Below are 17,828 nucleotides of genomic sequence, written 5' to 3'. Positions count from 1 at the left end.
GTAGTCCGGCAACACTTAGAGGGCACCGTGTTGTACATTTGCGTGCCACCATATCAAAGCATCTCAGTTCCTTCCCTTCGTGTGTGTTTAACTCAACCGCATCTTTCTAATCGCAAAAGTGGCTTGGACAAATAAGGAAGGGCTTCTTGACAAAAAGCAGACAGCGCAGCGGGGAAAAGAAAAACCCAGCAGATGTGAAGTGTCCGTTAAGACAAAGAGGCTAGGCTGGTTGCTCTGCAGCCCAGGCTATCTTATGCATCTCCCCCAGCCGCGTGCCATTTATCACTGTCTTATTCTTTATGCGCCTTCCACCAGGTTCCCGCTCACGTGACCGTGCCCTGTCCAAGTCGATTGGGAATTTCAAACCTTGAAAGGCTCCCTTGGCCGTTCCAAGCCAGGGCTGCCTCGCTCCCCTCCATCTCCAACCCCAGAGGCAGCATAATCATCCCTTCCGGGCTTGTCGTCTGTTAACTCCTTTGGTAATTTTGCCATCAGAGGCAGGCAGCCTTGGAGGGGCGTATGTTCCACATAATTAAAACCAGAAATGCAGTAAATGAAATTTCAGGTTATTTATTACCGATGAAACCTGAAATGCCGCTTCTGAGTTATTTTTAAAGCACCCAGTTCCAGAAATAGAAGCGTTGGATACTTTTCCTTACCGCAGCAAAAAAAAAATGTTTCGCAAAATGAAAGGGAAACAAAAAGTAATGTTCTGACATTGTTAAGAATGGTGTGGGTTTTTTTCTTTAATGGGATAAAGGAAAATAATGGGGTATCGTAATAATGACAAAATTAGCACACGGCATAAGATGGGAACAACCACCAGGTAAGTTCTTCGAATGTTGGGCTTTATTGGTTAAGTTTCGAAACAATTAAGTACCAAGACGCAATACGGCCCTGTGATGTTTTTTGCTTTTCTGTCATTCTAAAACGTGGCGCACAGGAACCTTTCTAATATATTGTGCCGGACAATGGTTTTAATGTAAGATGGCAACAAGCAGAGCTGCAATGTTTGGGGAGCAAAAAATAATTTTAAAAACTGCTCTCCTGGAACACATGACGATTTATGGAAGGCTGCTTCTATTTAATGCTGTTAGCGCTGGAGTAACGTTCTGATTTTCTTTCCTTCAAAGAGTGTGGCTCTCTTCCTTGGTTCTTGATGTACTTCCTTGTATCTCAGTTTTATCTGGGAAAACAATGAGATGGAAACACTGAGCGACTAAAAAGGTGTCATGATTCTTAACAAGGCAGTGGTGGTGGTGGGGTTTAGTGGTTGTGTATGAACTTCCAAATCCAAAGCCTTGTTGTATTTACATGAGGAAGGGGGGGCTGCCTCCCCTCCCCTTTGGGGGGTTTCCCCCCTTTTTTAAAAAATAGGGAAATCTCTATGCCAGCTTAAGAGCTCATGTACTTACCCCCTCCACCCACAAATCTGGGAGGGTTTGGGAAGCCTCCCTGACTCAGTCCCAACCTGTTGTCTTCTCTGCTATGGGAGTACCAGCAGTGGGGAGGATGGACAGCCCCAGAGATTTACACAGCTGCAACAAAGAGGCAGACTCCCCAATCTGTGGATGCCAGTTGACAGGCCGCTCTGTGGCTCTGCCTTTTCAGGTGACCAAGATCCCCATATTTGAGTGTTCCCAGTACCCCGACTGCGAGTCGTGCTTGGCTCTGAGGGACCCCTATTGTGGCTGGTGCGTCCTCCAAGGAAGGTAAGACCCGGTTTTAAAACACAGTGGCTGCTTGCAGGCAAGATGCTTCGTGCAGCAGCAAGAGGGCCGGTGCAGTGGCAGAGGGGGAGGGCCGTGGCTGATTTAGCTGCTATTATTATTATTATTATTATTATTATTATTATTATTACCACCACCCTTTTTCCTTAACAGGACTCAAGGTAATTTACAGATAAAAATAAGAACTGCTGAAAACATGGATAGAATTAATTAAAACTATAAACATACAGTGGTACCTCGGGTTACAGACGCTTCAGGTTACAGACTCTGCTAACCCAGAAATAGTACCTCGGGTTAAGAACTTTGCTTCAGGATGAGAACAGAAATCGTGCTCCGGCGGCGCGGCAGCAGCAGGAGGCCCCGTTAGCTAAAGGGGTGCTTCATGTTAAGAACAGTTTCAGGTTAAGAACGGACTTCCGGAACAAATTAAGTAGTTAACCCGAGGTACCACTGTATATAATCCCAGGGTTGTGGGTTCAAGCCGCACATCGGGTTAAGATCCCTGCATTGGGCTAGATGACCCTTGTGGACCCTTCCAGCTCTACAGTTCTATGATAAAATCGATGAAAACCTTGCAAGTAATCGCAATAAAAACAGCATGGCACCAGCCCTTTCATTAAAAGCAGTCTGTTCCCGAAAGCCTGTTTTCCCCTGCAGAGCATGTGTTCTCCACTCTTCCTACCTCTTTGCCTTTAAATTGCCCCAGTACTGTAATATATATGAATGGAATCCATTCCAGAAGTCCATTTGACTTCCGAAAACGTTCAAAAACCAAGGCACGGCTTCCGATTGGCTGCAGGAGCTTCTTGCACTCAATCGGAAGTCGCGTCGGACGTTTGGCTTCCAAAAAACGTTCACAAACCGGAACACTTGCTTCCGGGTTTGCGGCCAGAACATTTTGTTTGGGAGCAAAAACATTCGGGTCACAAGGCGTTCCAGTACCAAGGTACGACTGTGCATACACACACGCATGTATGTTAACAGAGCTCTTTCACGGATGCAGTAATTATGTTAGGAAATCAATTTTATTAAGAATTTTCAACATACAGTACAATACAATACAATACAATACAATACAATACAAGCCAACGTATTTTTTAAAAATGTAACATTACCAAATGTCTGGCCCAAGACAGGAGAGCACATGTGATTCCTATTCTGTTCTAGCCTCTGCCTCATTGAAACACAGTGCTATACTCAGGCCTTGCCAATGGGTTTCACACAGGCCTCTACTTCAGCCTTTCTCAACCTGTGGGTCCCCAGATCTTGTTGAACTACAACTCCCATCACCCCTAGGTAGCAAGGCAGAGCTCAGGGATGATGGGAGTTGTAGTCCAACAACATCTGGAAACCCACAGATTGAGAACCAGTTCTCTAGTTGGTCCTCATGAGAACAGGATACTGGACTAGATGGGTTCATCTGATAGAACTAGATGGGCCTTTGACCTGACTCAACTGGGCTCTCTTACGTTCTTAATTCGAAACTGATCGCTCCATCAAGAGTTGCTCGCAGTCACTGAAAGAGGACTGCAACTTGCACAAGTTCCAGGGAGAGACATGCTTGTTTGGGGAGTTAAACGTTTCCTTGTTTGCTTCAAACTGGCTAAACCTGCCTCCGAAACCCTAGTTTTTTACGCTTGGGGCGAAGGAGAGCGGAGTTGTTTCGGCAGGCCACAGGGGTTAAAAAGGAGGCGGGGGACACAATGACTTCATCTGCAGGGAAGGAAGGGAATTGTTCCCTGTCCCCCGGAGGAGGATCACAGCAGAAGCAGCCACCCTGGGGAGTGCAGGCCGGTGGCTCGGATTTCTGCCAGCTGGTGGCTGAGGCTGGGCCAACTGGCCAGGGGGCAGAGAGGGCGCTGAAGGAGCAGAGATTGACACTTGGGATTGAATGAAATTTATTTTTTTTAAAAACACGTGCTAGTTGGGTGGATTATACCTTTCTGAGCCACAGGGCTGCATTTTGCCCACTAACTTGGACAGAAAATTGCAAGAATGTCCATGCAAAGCGTGCAATCACCCCCACAGAGCAGTCATAGGTGTGCAGTTTATGGCGAAGGAACAACAAATGAATTGTGTTGGGAGCTGTCAGTCTGCAAACACCTTAGGCCAGGGATGGGGAACCTGTGGCCCGCAAGATGCTGTTGGCCTACAGTTCCCATCAGCCCTGGCCACTGGACATGCTTGCTGGGGCTGATGGGAGTTGGAGTCCAACACCATCTAGAGAGCCACAGATACCCCATGCAGGCTGTACTCAGAGGAGATTGGGGAGCTACCAGCCAGTTGGGGAGAGAGAGAACTGTTCTGCGTGACTTGCTTTGGAACAGAAGAGCTTAGTGGAAGTGGTGGCAGTTGCAAGGTTTTACAATTGTCATGGACCATCCTCGCAACGCACACACACAGTGTGCCACAGTTAAGGCCACCATCCATTTTGCTAGCAGTGCTTGTGGAACGACTCAGTGCCACAACATAACAGGGCATTGGCTGAACCACAGTTAAAGCAAGCCAACAGCAAACCATGACATCAGACCATGGTTTGTTATCAGGAGCCAAACCATAGCTTTTTTGTTTTTAAAGAACAGTTCAATTAAACAAAATGAAAATGAAAAGGCCTGTTGTATAATTATAAAAGGTAACAATTACATTTCCATATGTAGTCGTACCTTGGTTCTCGAACGTAATCCGTTCCAGAAGTCCATTCGACTTCCGAAACGTTCGAAAACCAAAGCGCAGCTTCCGATTGGCTGCAGGAGCTTCTTGCACTCAGGCGGAAGCCGCGTCGGACATTCGGCTTCTGAAAAATGTTCGGAAACCGGAACACTCACTTTCAGCGTTCGGGAGCCAAAATGTACGAGTACGAAGGCGTTCGAGAACCAAGATACGACTGTATACTTATCTAACGTTTAAGTAATCTTATCCAAAAATAATAATAAAGGAACCAAACCATAGCTAGTTTTCTAGACTGGGCTCGGACGTTCAAGCAAGCTACGCCTAGGCCAGGCAAACCATGGCTTAGCATTATGCGGACGTCATTTGGATCATGCTCAGCAAATTCATAACAGCTGTGTGCTTTCTGGGCGGGGAGAACCTTGCCTGACATTCTGGACGCATCCACTTTTGTGCCAGGTAATCTTCTCTGTCTGTTTGCTTATGGACGAGCGCTTGACTGAAGAGAAAAAAGGTCTTCTCCCTTTTAGGGCAGTCTAAGGTCTCCGTTCTGTTTTCCTGTATACGTATCTCTGCAGGTGCAGCCGTCGCTCTGAGTGCTCCAGGTTCAAAGTGAGTGAGCAGTGGCTGTGGGGCTTTGAGTCCACCCAGCAATGTCTTTCCGTCCAGTCCCTGAGCCCAGCCAACATCAGCAGAGAAGAACAGAAAAACGTGAGCTATTATGATGAGTAAAATGTCTCTCTACGCCCTAGCCCCGCCGTACCCCCATTTTTGAAGGCTGTGAAGTCATTTGTGAAGGGGTTGGGAAGTTGTTTGTGCTTTTCACCGCCGCCACGTGTGCAATAGCTGTTTAATAAATATTTTGAATAAACAGTCACAAACTTTTTATTGATAATAATCAGCTAAATCGTTTGAGGATCTATACAACTGTGTAACATGCAGAAAACAGCATTTTTAGAGAAATCAAAGACTGGAACTGAGGGAAGTCGGGGGATGGGGGTGGGTGGGTTCTGTGGGGGGACGGAGGGGAGGAAAAATGGGGGGAGAAATAAGGATGATATGTTTCTGGATAATATGTTTTGTTTTAATTTTGAATTAAAAAGTTATTAAAAAAAATAGTCTGGGAGCCTATGTGGCTGATGCACCATAGCATCTCGTGTACAAGAGCATGTTCATCTCGTGCATCTATGTGGTTCCCCAGGCAAGCGCAGAATCTGGCGTCTGGGAGAACAATGCGTTCCTTTTATTTTGTATTAAACAAAGTATGTCTTCCTCACAGTTCCAGAAAACGCACCTCGGAATCAAAGCCTTTGGTGTTTGCGTGATATTTTTAAGTTTGCATATTTTGAGGAGGATTTTTTAAAAAATAAAATAAAAAATCTGCAGATAAAAAGAGTTAGTCAAAAGATGTTGCGAGCTCTCGAGAACCGGTACTTAATGTGTACTACGCACCTACTTTTTCATGCCCTTGTTCTTTCCGTCATGCAATCCCCCCCCCAAAAAAAATTCTCCTCCAGTTTCAGAAGGTGAGATAATGCTAATTAGAGGAGAATCTTCCTTAGGACGGCAAGGTATTGATCTGTCCGTTCTCTTGATTGGCAGGTGTTCCTCACTCTTTCGGATTTGCCGGCCCTGCGGGACGGAGAGTCCTACACGTGTTTCTTTGAAGAGTATGAGAGCCCCGCAGTGCCAATGGCGTCAGGCATCATGTGTCTTTCGCCAGATCCCAGCCATGCGCCAGTTTTGAAAGCAGGGACAGGTGAGTGCCAGGATAGATAGATAGATAGATAGATAGATAGAGGTAAAGGTAAAGGTAAAGGGACCCCTGACCGACTCTGGGGTTGTGGCGCTCATCTTGCTTTACTGGCCGAGGGAGCCGGCGTACAGCTTCTGGATCGTGTGGCCAGCATGACTAAGCCGCTTCTGGCAAACCAGAGCAGCGCACGGAAATGCCGTTTACCTTCCCGCCGGAGCAGTACCTATTTATCTACTTGCACTGGTGTGCTTTCGAACTGCTAGGTGGGCGGGAGCAGGGACCTAGCAACAGGAGCTCACCCCATCGCGGGGATTCGAACCACCGACCTTCTGATCGGCACGTCCTAGGCCCTGGTTAACCCACAGCGCCACCCTCGTCCCATAGATAGATAGATATAAAAGCCACAGTGTGTGCATGGTGTGAGTGTTTCATGAAGGGCAAGTCGGCCATTTCTCAGGGTCTGAAGCTGCCTGGAGTTGTTTATTGAATTTATATTCCTCCCCAAGGAATCCAGGGTGACACACAAACGCAGCATTTAAAGCAAAGGCATAGCAGACATTCTAAAACAGATTAGAACATTGACACAACAGATTAAGACATTTGATTAAACACGGCATTTTTATAGGGGGAGTCATTTGTGAAGCGATCCGAACCTTGGTGCCCTTATCAGTTTGTTGCTTTTTCGAATGCCTTTTCCCATCTGGCCACTTGTTGCTTCGTTAGTCTTTCCCCACTTTCTTTTCCCTTCATCCACGCCGGGAGAGAGACTGCTTTTCTCTTCCCAGCCGTCTCTCCCTCTCCGTTGACCCCAGTCGCTGCTCCCTTGCCAAGATCCCATGTGATCCCTGCCAAAAAATCTCATGAGCCTTGACCTCCCCCCCACTCCTCCTCCTCCTCTGCCAATTTTGCGACCGAGTCATGAATGAACACGTCAGATGATGCTGAGAGACATTTGTCCCTGCAATCTGATCAATCACGCGTCCTTATTTTAGTAAGACGTGCAGGGTTTTTTCTTACCTAAAAAGAAGATCTGAAGAAAAGACAAAATTTATTCTTCCAAGTGGTGGATTTGCAGAATGTGTCTTCCTTGCTTAAGAACAAATCTGTTATCAACTAGAATCTTTGACTATGTTCCATTAGAGTAGATACATATTTCTCTCTCTTTTCCCATTATCTGAATAGGATGCTGCCGAACTGTGGTTTGAGGGTTCCCTTTTTTCTTTCCATTTCCAGACCACGTAACCATTCAGCTGATGGTGCGCTTCAACGACGTCTTCATTACCTCAACGCCTTTCTCCTTCTACGACTGCAGGGCGGTGGCTCTTCTGAGGAAATCGGCACCGTGAGTCCTGCCCGTTTCCACATTATCGCAGCAGGCATCAGATTTGATGGGGCCTACTCAACCTTGTTCTTGTGTTGTTTTCAGGTGCCAGGGATGTGTGAGCAGCCACTGGGGATGCAATTGGTGTGTCCACCAGCACCTCTGTACACATAAAGATGCCTGTGAAAAAGGAACCGTTATCTACAATGAGAGGGTGTGTGTCTTTCATAGCTCTCGTCTGCTGATTGGTCTGCTGCTAGTTCCTGTCAGATATACATCCCAGTAGCCAGAGGGCGGCCATTTTGAAGCCCTAGTATTCAGGGTACCAAGAGAGTGGGCCTCTAGAACTTTCCGTGCTCTAGAGAACGTGCTGGGCAACCTGTGGTGTTCTAGATGTTGCTGAACTACGACTTCCATTGTCCCTGGATATTGACCGTGCTGGTTGGGGCTGATGGAAGTTGTAGTTCAGCGGCATCCGGAGGACCAGAGGTTCCTCACATGTGCTCTAGAGAGTATGTGGGTGGCTCCAACAGAAGGTGCTCGTCTAGGATGAAGGTAGCTACCTCAGGACCATGAAAATGAGTAACCCAAGTTCCCTTTGCTCAAGTGAACTATTTATTCCCTGTAGAAAAGGGGCGGGGAACCTGCCCTGTATAGGGAAGCTGCTGCTGCTGCTGCTTCTACTTTATTTTTTATTTTGACAAAGTAATAATAAATAGAAATAGAAATAGAAATGTGCTCCCCAAACCCTGAGACAATTCCATTGTAACTATCCAACCTCCCAAAATTGCGATGGTTTGACCCCTTTCCATTTTTAACATTACAAATTCTCCAAACAGCTTCCACATCTCCTCAAAATCATTTCTCCTGCATATTCCCCGTCTTACCTTAATGGCACATGATAGTCTTTAATAACTATATCCCACACCTCTATATACCAATCTTTCATTTTATATTCTGCTTGCCCCTTTCACTTCCTAGCTATAATAACTCGTGTAGCTGTCAATAAATTAGTGAGCAAGTCCTTCATAGCCTGCGAATATAGGAAAGCTTCTAATATTTTATGGTGTTTTTTATATTTTGCTGGAAGCCGCCCGAGTGGCTGGGGCAACCCAGTCACATGGGTGGCTAATAATAATAATAATCCCTAACCATTAGGCATGATGGCTGGGGCTGATCGGAGTTCAGCAACACTTGAGGAGCCACAAGTTCCTTGTGCCAACTACATATCCTTTGCCTTAGCTCCTGTTTTGAATTCCTCTGAAAGTGGGGCAATCTGCCAGAGACTGGGCTTTGGGAGGAAAACGTGAGTGTCTGCAGCAGGGGAAGCAGTGCTTTGTGAAAATTCAGTTTGCTGAATTAGCTGTTGGTAGCAGACCTGCTCTGAATTTAATCAGATGTGTTCTGACCCACGGAAGCTTAAGCCACAATATACCGTATTTTTCGCTCCATAAGGCGCACCGGAACATAAGGCGCACCTAGTTTTTAGAGGGGGAAATCAAGGGGGAAAAAATGATTTCCCCCCTCCCCCCAGCCCCAAAGAGCTTCTCCCAGAGCTCCTCAAGGCTGCCGGGAAAGCCCAGCCCCAAAGAGCAAAGAAGCTTCTGCCATAGCCACGCGCAACCTCTCCGGCCGGGAGAGGCTGCGCGCGGCTAAAGAAGCCCCACCTCCCGCAAAAGCCCACAGGAGCCGTGCACCCTTTAAGGAGCGTGTGGCTCCTGCGGGCTCTTCTACGAGGAGGAAGAAGCGACTGACTGGCCACGTCAGTCCCTTCTCCCTCCTGGGGAAAAGCCTGCAAGAGCCTCACGGAGCTTGTGTGCAGCTCTTGGGGGCTTTTCCTGCCTGCCTCCCCCCTGCATTCGCTCCATAAGACGCACACACATTTCCCCATACTTTTTAGGAGGGAAAAGGTGCATCTTATGGAGCGAAAAATACGGTATTTGTTAAATCTGCAGTGTGCAGAGTTGAACGGTAGAGTTGGAAGGGACCACGAGGGTCATCTGGTGGAAGGCCCCTGCAACGCAGGAATCTTTTGCCCAACATGGGATTCGAACCCACAACCCTGAGGTTAAGAGTCTCATGCTCTACTGACTGAGCTACAGGAGACTGTCCCTCTGGAAGCTCCTGCTTGATGGAGAAATCAGAAGAGCTTTGCAGCATAGGGATAACAAATAGGCAGATATGCAGTGGGGGAAGGACTGGGCGGTGGAGCATGTGCTTTTGTGTACAGAAGGCCCTAGGTTCAATATTCAGCAATTATAGAGACACTCTGGGGAGCCTCTGCCAGCCAGTGTAGGTAGAACAATGGTCTGACTCACCACAAGAGGCCTTCACTCAGACCAGGAAACTCGTGAGGCCTGTTGAGGAAAAGTTGGAAGGGATGCCTGCTTGGCGAGGAGCCACTTCGTTCTCAACCACAAAAGTCCAAAAACGGTATCCTTCTGTTGTTGTCTTCCTCTGGCCCTGACTGGCTGCCTCTTCTCTCCCCCCCTCCAGGCTCAAATACCAGCCTTCACCCCATGGCCTTCTGCGGCCACCCCAGACGCAGCAGTGTCCCCTTCGTCTCCTCCGACCACGGCCACCGAACCTGCCGTTCTCCCGGCCACACCTGCGGCCACCTCCGCTCCCAGTCCCACCACCATACCTGCCGTCCCTCTCACCACCCCGCCGGCAACTCCTGCCACAACCCCTCTGCCGCCGGAAACCCCCAGCCCCACACATGCGCCAGCCCCGACCACGGACGGCCTCACTTCGCTGGGGACGGACGCTCCGACGCTGCCTCCGACCGACGTGCCTGCCACAGCCAGCCCTACCTCAGAGGTCGTCTCCAGTGCCCAGCCGGAGACCGAGGGCCCTGTGACGCACTCTACCTCTGAGCCGGTCCTTGGCCCCGAAGACTGGTCCACGTCCCCTCCTGCCACTGTGGCTGACAGCACCCTGCGGCCTCATGTGGAGGCCCAGACGCCTTCCCCCGATGCCGAAAACTCGACATCGGTTCCATCGGCTGCCCCTGAGGCCCTCACCTCTCCCGTCCCAACCTCCCTCGCCCCTAACCAGACAGGAAGCGCCCCCAACTCTTCGGCTGACTTGCGTCCGGAAGATCTGGAGACGGAGATCGCGACTTCTGAGGCGCCGCCTGCTACGGGCTTTCCCGACTGGCCTCCGGGGGACAGCTCTGAACTCGAGGACAGTGCGGAATGGGTAGATTCTCTGCCGCCCGAGAACGACACGTCCTCCTTCTCCGCCTCCATCCTCCTCTCGGGCGACGGGGACTCCTCAGAGAGCGACGTCTCTGATATCCCCAGAATCCTCAACCCGGGCCTGGACTACCAGTACGACGCGCCTGGGTTTCTCGACTTGGTGAGTCTCGAGAACCTCAGGCATGAGGACTAGGAACTTGAGAACGGGAACTTTGCGAGGCAACAACCTTTTGTTGTTGTTGAGGGGCGTGTTCCCCTGGGGGGTCGTCTGCCATGGGCCCCATGTGCAATGGTGGGCAGGCATGGTTGGAGGCAAAACCAAAGGTGCGTGAAATTAGGCCAAGGGCTGCACATGGTCTTAGGGCCACAGGTTGCCCAGTCCTGCCTTAAAAGTACGCTGCGTTCAAACTATTTTTATTGCGGCCTTCACCAGCCTGCGGCCCTCCCCTGTTGGCTGATGGGAGCACTTGGAGGCCCCCATGTTGGTGAAGGATTATTTAAGGCCTGACAGACCCAACTGCAGTACACATCTGCAGTCTGCCATGGAAACATATCGTATTTTTCGCTCCATAAGACGCACCTGACCATAAGACGCACCTAGTTTTTAGAGGGGGAATGCAAGAAAAAAAGTATTCTTTAAAGGGAGCGCTAAGCAGAGCCTGTATGCATCCCAGGCTCTGCTCAGAACTTCCTTTCACGAGCCGAGGAGGGAGAAGTGCAGCCCGCCACTGCATTCGCTCCATAAGACGCACACACATTTCCCCTTACCTTTTAGGAGGGAAAAAGTGCGTCTTATAGAGCGAAAAATACAGTATTTTAATGGTTCCCTAATCCATGGTCTTTCCAGCATGGTTGAAAGAGTCAGCCTCCCGTTTCATACAGTCATGGAACTATAGAGTTGGAAGGGACCCAAAGGGTCATCTCATCGAAGCCCCTTCAATTTTCTAACAGTGCCATAACATTTCTGACCCGCTGTCTTTCTTTTTCGGGCTGGAGGTTCTTTGGAGCAGCAGCAACAAAGCTGTGCGGGCAAATCTCTTCCTTACTTCTTCCTGCCTCGCTTGTGTGCTTTCAGAATGAGGAGCTGAGCCAGGGACCGGAATCCTGTCCCTGTGTGCGGGGCATTCAGGGGTCCTCGCTGATGCCCGTCAATGTGCAGAGAAAGATCACGCTGATAGGGAGCAACTTCCACCTCTACCAGGTAAACCTAGAGACTGAGCTCAGGCACTCGGGGGGTTGGGGAGGCGGTGCAAAACCCTGCTTATGAAGATGCTTAGCAAAAGCTTTCAAAGGGAAGGATTGCTGTTGCGTTGCTTTTCTTATAACTATTGTGCTTTTTTCTTGTGTTTTTAATCTTGCGAACTGCCCTGAGATCTTTTGATAAAGGGTGGTATATAAATCCAATAAATATTATTATTATTATTATTATTATTATTATTATTATTATTATCATCATTATCATTATCATTATACCACTCTCTACCCACATGTATTATTATTATTATTATTAATAATAGGAAACAAAAAACAATGTGTAACAGAAAAAGAAGCAGAAAATTGGTTTTAAAAGTGTGTGAAAGAAAGTAATAGAAGTAGAAAGAAATTGCAAATGAGTAGATTGGAAGTTCAACACAAGGGTGGGGTGAGGGGTAAGGGATGGTGGTAGGGAAAAGAAATATATGTGGGATTAAGTGTGGGTGTGTATGAACATTTTTAAGGATTGTATGAATTGTATGTTTGTATATTCGTAACGCCTGGCGTGCTCTGGTCCATGGGGTCACGAAGAGTCGGCTCAGTATTGCCAACACTGACTGGCAGCAGCTCTCTAGGGTTTCCGGCAGCGGACACACACCCAGGCTTACCTGGAGATGCCAGGAATTGAACTTGGGACCTTCTGTGTGCAAAATATCATTTATTTAATTAATGTATATACCACCCTATACCCGGGGGGTATTTCCTCTGCCACTGATCTGTCCTTAAGAGCTGATCCAACGCTGGCGCTGATTTTTAACCCTTGGATGCAAGATAGAGACGCAATGGCGGCAAATCTCTCTTGTTAAATGCAACTGTGAGCTGCTGCCTGGAGGGATATTTGATACGTTCCGTCATCTAGAGAGACATGGCCCCGCCTGCTTTTGGCTTTGGCCCCGCCCACTCCTGGCATGCAGACTCCCTCCCCCAACAAATTATCCTCAGCAATAATAAAAGGAGCCCACCTGTGTCCTGAACACCTGTGTGGATGAACAGGAACAGCCCATCCCATTAAAATACGCTAGAAGTGGGCCGATCTGTGAATGCCTCTCTCCCAGAAGCTACTTGCCCTGTCACAGGACCAAACATAGAGACACTGACATGGGGAATTAGCCATAGATGATGAAAGTGAACAGGGGTCACCCACAGTGTTGTATGGAGCTTAGCACCGCAGCGAGGGTTCGTAGGATTCAGCCCCTGTGCTTCTTCCATCTTTTAAAAGGATAATCTATGGGAATATGAATGCGTGTTGGTCCTGGAAGGGAAGACCTTGAGCGTGGAGGCGCATATCGAACAAGACGAAACCAATCCATCTCTTTGCTACATCACATGCCAGCTGCATCAGGTAAGGCCTTCACGGAAGAGGAGCCTGTGCTCAAGTTTCCACGAGTGCTGACCTCAGAATCTTCATAAAGGGGAGTAGTTATCACCTCACGTACACACACCAAAAAAACCAAGAATAAACCCCAAATACCTGCACCTCTCTTCCTCAGAAGGTGGATGGGGAATCCCCAACATAGAACTATACAGCGGTGCCTCGCAAGACGAAATTAATTCGTTCCGCGAGTTTTGTCGTCTTGTGATTTTTTTTCGTCTTGCGAAGCACGGTGTCGGAAAAGTTTCGGAAAAGCTTCAAAAATCACCAAAGTCTTCAAAAACCTCAAAAAAGGCTACCACACCGCGTGCTATGAGTTGCTCCTCGAAGTCAAGTCGCAACTGTATTAATGGTGTTAAGAAAAAGGAAACAAACTTGCAAGACGTTTCCGTCTTGCGAAGCAAGCCTATACGGAAAATCGTCTTGCGAAGCAGCTCAAAAAACAAAAAACCCTTTCGTCTAGCGAGTTTTTTGTCTTGCGAGGCATTCGTCTTGCGAGGTACCACTGTACTACATTGCCACATAATCCCATACATTCTAGAAAATGAGACGAAGCAATGTATACACCTAGAAATATATTTAAAAATTTAATAAATTGTCCAGTAGCACCTTAGAGACCAACTTACGTTTATTCTTGGTATGAGCTTTTGTGTGCATGCACACATCTTCAAATACCATGCACATGAAAGCTCATACCAAGAACAAACTTAGTTGGTCTCTAAGGTGCTACTGGACAATTTATTTATTTATTTTATATATTTCTACTGCGTCAGACCAACACGGCTACCTGCCTGAACCTATGCACCTAGAGAGAGACATAATCGAAAATACCCCCACCATAGCATAGCCATTCCTCCAAATCAAACTAAGGAAAATCCCCACAACACTTAACAGGTTCACACAGACCATGTTTAAAGTATGGAAAGAAGAAGAGGTAGGCAAACTGTCCCCAACCCCATCCCCACTAATCCCCTTGGCTCACCACCCACTATTCCACCACGCAGCACAAAACTTCCACATAAAAACCTGGCAAGCCAAAGGCCTATATCGCCAAGCAGACTTCTACAAAAATAACAAGCCCACATCGACACAAGAAATCCAAGACAAACTAGGGGACACCCAAATACCCTGGCTAACACACCACCCACTACAAGCCTTCTTAAGCATGCTTTACGTGACCATAGGTTTGTTTGTTCTTGTTTTGTTAATCTCCTCCTAACAGCAAAGGGACACAACAAGGGGATGGTATCCATAATATATAAAATACTGCTCCAAAATCTTTCTTGACGTAATAAAAAAACAATGGGAGGACGACATAGGCTCTGAAATTAACCCCACCCAATGGATTAGAATGTGTTCTAAGCCTCCTTTTAAATCCATATAATGGAAAAGAAAAGAACTCACCCTGACACTCACTTGCAAATGGGACCTAACACCACGGAAACTGGCGCTGATGTGCCCAGGAGCCTCACCAAAATGCTGGAGAGGCTGCACTTCCACAGGCACATACCTCCAGTGTGGTGTAGTGGTTAAGAGCGGTAGACTCGTAATCTGGTGAACTGGGTTCGATTCCCCGCTCCTCCACATGCAGCTGCAGGGTGACCTTGGGCTAGTCACACTTCTCCGAAGTCTCTCAGCCCCACTAACCTCACAGAGTGTTTGTTGTGGGGGAGGAAGGGAAAGGAGAATGTTAGCCGCTTTGAGAATCCTTCGGGTAGTGATAAAGCGGGATATCAAATCCAAACTCTCCTTCTTCTTCTCCACATGTGGTGGGAATGCCCCAAAACCCAACTTCTGGACATCAGTCGTACAAGAAATAAGAAATCACTGGCCCTACTGAACCTCTTCCAAGATAACAATGGCCACTCACATTATAAAGAGTTCATAACCCACCTACTCTCAGCAGCCGGAAGCATTATTGCAGACAGGGCCCAAGAGTCATGAGACAAAGAGAACATGGAGGGATCCTGAGACCAAGCAAAATCAGGCACTGGTTCTTCATAAAAGACCATGAATGTTTAGGGCAGTGTTTCCCAACCTTTTTTGGGCAAAGGCACACTTGTTTCATGAAAAAAATCTCGAGGCACACCACCATTAGAAAATGTTTAAAAAATTAACTCTGTGCCTATATTGACTATATATAAAGTAACTCTCTTTAATAGGAATCAAATAAACACAAAGAAAGTATTTTATAATTACTTTATTATGAAATAGTAAGTAAACAGAAATATGAAAAATTATAAAATACTTTATTCAGTGCGCAACCTGGGCCTGTTTGGCTGAACACAAAGCTGATATTCTGGCTGGAATCGAAGAAAGACACACACGTAGCTCTTCGTCAACAGCTCTCAGTCTCTCTCTGTATTTAGTTTTTATAGCAAATGAAGGAAGAGTAAGCAGGCTGGGGTGGGTTAAGTAAGGGCTGAAAGTGCCTAGATGAAGTGGGGGAAGCTAGAGAGGAGGTACATTCTGACGTTTGAGGATAGACTAGGTTCTTTATGTGAATGATAGGTGAGTTATTTGACAGATCGAACTGAGAGCAAGGTGTGGCTTGTGTAGCTGGGGTGGACATGAATGTTTGGGGTGCAAACCCCAGGCCGGCCAGGTCCGAGGGGGGGCAGGGAGAGACGGGCCTGCCTGCCTCTGCCTGCGCTGTGGTGTGTTTTGCCCCGACCGACGGACGGACCGACCTGCCAGCTGTCTCCGCAGTAGCAGCGCGGACTGGAGCTCCATCATTCTCCCCGCCGGTGCCCGGGGAGGGGAGTGTGGGGCGGCCGCTGTGGAAGCGACGGCGTGCTCCTCCTCCTCCTCCTCCTCCTCTTGCCGGGCTAGAGCCAGCCGGCTAGCGCTCGCCCCTCCTTGCTCGAGCCGACCCCGCCGCCGGGGGCCTTCCCGTCCTCTCAGCGGCGCCGCCTCGCGTCCCTCGTCCGGGGGTTGGGAGGGGGCTGGGGGGGAGGAAGGGGGCGAGGGGGAGCAGTCGCCGCCGCTCCTGAGGAGATTCTGAGGCGGTGGCGGGCAACGCGTGGCGGAAGAGGAGGGGTCCCGCCAGCCCCGCGTTTCTCTCTCTCTCTCCCTCATGGAAACCTTCCCCTCAGCTTCTGCCGCTTTTTCTCTTCTTTCCCTCTTCCTTTTTTTTTTTTTTTAAAAATGAAAAATCTTTCCTTTCTCTCTTTTCCAGCCCCCCTCCCCTCTTCATGGAATTTCACTGCACTCGGGCGCCGCGGCGCGCAGGCGCACTGCTCGCTCCTCTTTCCGCGCAGGCACCTTCTCTCGCTCTTTCGCCTCCTTTTCTTTCTCTCTCGATGGTCCGCCTACAAAGGAGCGAGGGAGGCGCCCGCCATGTTTGGATTTGCATCCAGCAGGAGATGCCGCCGCCGCCCCGCCTCTCGCCGCCCGACTCGCCCGCCTCCCTCCCACGGCACACCAGGCAACGTCTCGCGACACACTAGTGTGCCGCGGAACACCGGTTGGGAAACACTGGTTTAGGGACCGGGTGGAATGACCAATGGAGGAAGGATTTCTGCAGGGAGGAGGAGCCAGTTCTCAGCGGGTCCCAGCCAGGCCGATGGAGTGGCCTTTCCTCTCTCCCTTTGATGCAGCTGGTTGGGATATTAAAAAGAAATCAGAGGATCAGGCTAAAGCCACATTTTTAGAAGCCCCAATTGAAACAGCAGTGGTAAAACTAACAGGAAAGCAATTTTTTAAAAGCCCACCCAGAAAGTCATACTCTGAAGGCCTGTTGAAATGATGATTTTATTAAACCCACCCAAAAGCAAGAAGAGGGACCACCAGACCTCTACAAGGAGGAGGCTCTACATAACTCTACAAAGTCTCCCTCTGCCTGCTAATGCCGCAGCGTCTGGAGGTCCAAGAAAAATAATATTCACTTATTAAAACCTTCTGAAGGCAAACTTACGATTTGCACAGCTGAACTAGCCCCCCTTCCCTTATTTTGCTAAGGTGAAGGCAATCCTGCATTCCACGGAGCTGGGCTGCGGTGACTCAGCTCTATGTAATACCGATTTATTTATTTGTTTGCCTTTGGTCTCTCTTTCAGTACAGCTACTCAGCCCCCCAGCTGGAATTCAGTGCCGTGATTTTTGTGCAGCGGAAGAGGCGCCTGCGTGTGGACAGCGTCGATGATCTCCACGGTACAGGAAAAGGAGCACGGGGAGAATTGTGGGGGTTCTGGAGCTGGTAAAAGGGGGAGACAGGGAATCACTGCAGCTTTAGGTCAGTCTTCCCCAACCTGGTGCCCGCCAGATGTTTTGAGCTGCAGCTGCAATCATCTCCACCTAGCATAGCAGCCATGGCCGATGGGAGTTGCAGATCAAGTTGCATACTGCTCTGCCGTTAGGCAAACTGGGGCGGCTGTCTCAGGCGGCAGAAAGCCCCCCCTAGTTGCAGCCCTGTGTAGAAGCAGCGCCGGTATCTCATGCGATCCTGCCCGAAATTGGCACCTGTGCCAATGCTGCTTCTCCACCAGGGGCTGAGGCTGCAAGGAGCGTGGAGAAGCTGTGCCGGCAGT

The 17,828-nt window shown here is 48.7% G+C and overlaps 1 protein-coding gene across 2 annotated transcripts in view; it reads left to right on the top strand.

Moving 5' to 3' along the window:
• PLXNB1 (plexin B1) overlaps positions 1 to 17,828 on the top strand; it is a 138,800-nt gene that overhangs the window by 80,428 nt on the left and 40,544 nt on the right. For both annotated transcript variants that reach the window (XM_028719730.2, XM_077920185.1), the window contains exons 7-15: positions 1,612 to 1,712; positions 4,976 to 5,108; positions 6,000 to 6,156; positions 7,387 to 7,495; positions 7,580 to 7,688; positions 9,971 to 10,834; positions 11,750 to 11,875; positions 13,148 to 13,270; positions 17,358 to 17,451. In XM_028719730.2, the coding sequence (XP_028575563.2) occupies positions 1,612 to 1,712; positions 4,976 to 5,108; positions 6,000 to 6,156; positions 7,387 to 7,495; positions 7,580 to 7,688; positions 9,971 to 10,834; positions 11,750 to 11,875; positions 13,148 to 13,270; positions 17,358 to 17,451 (1,816 nt within the window). The remainder of the gene's footprint in view (positions 1 to 1,611; positions 1,713 to 4,975; positions 5,109 to 5,999; positions 6,157 to 7,386; positions 7,496 to 7,579; positions 7,689 to 9,970; positions 10,835 to 11,749; positions 11,876 to 13,147; positions 13,271 to 17,357; positions 17,452 to 17,828) is intronic.

This window comes from Podarcis muralis, chromosome 2 (assembly GCF_964188315.1).
Source record: "Podarcis muralis chromosome 2, rPodMur119.hap1.1, whole genome shotgun sequence".
In the NCBI taxonomy this organism is placed as follows: Eukaryota; Metazoa; Chordata; class Lepidosauria; order Squamata; family Lacertidae; genus Podarcis; species Podarcis muralis.
Note: the sequence above shows the minus strand (reverse complement) of the source record. Positions and strands in the feature narration are given on the sequence as shown.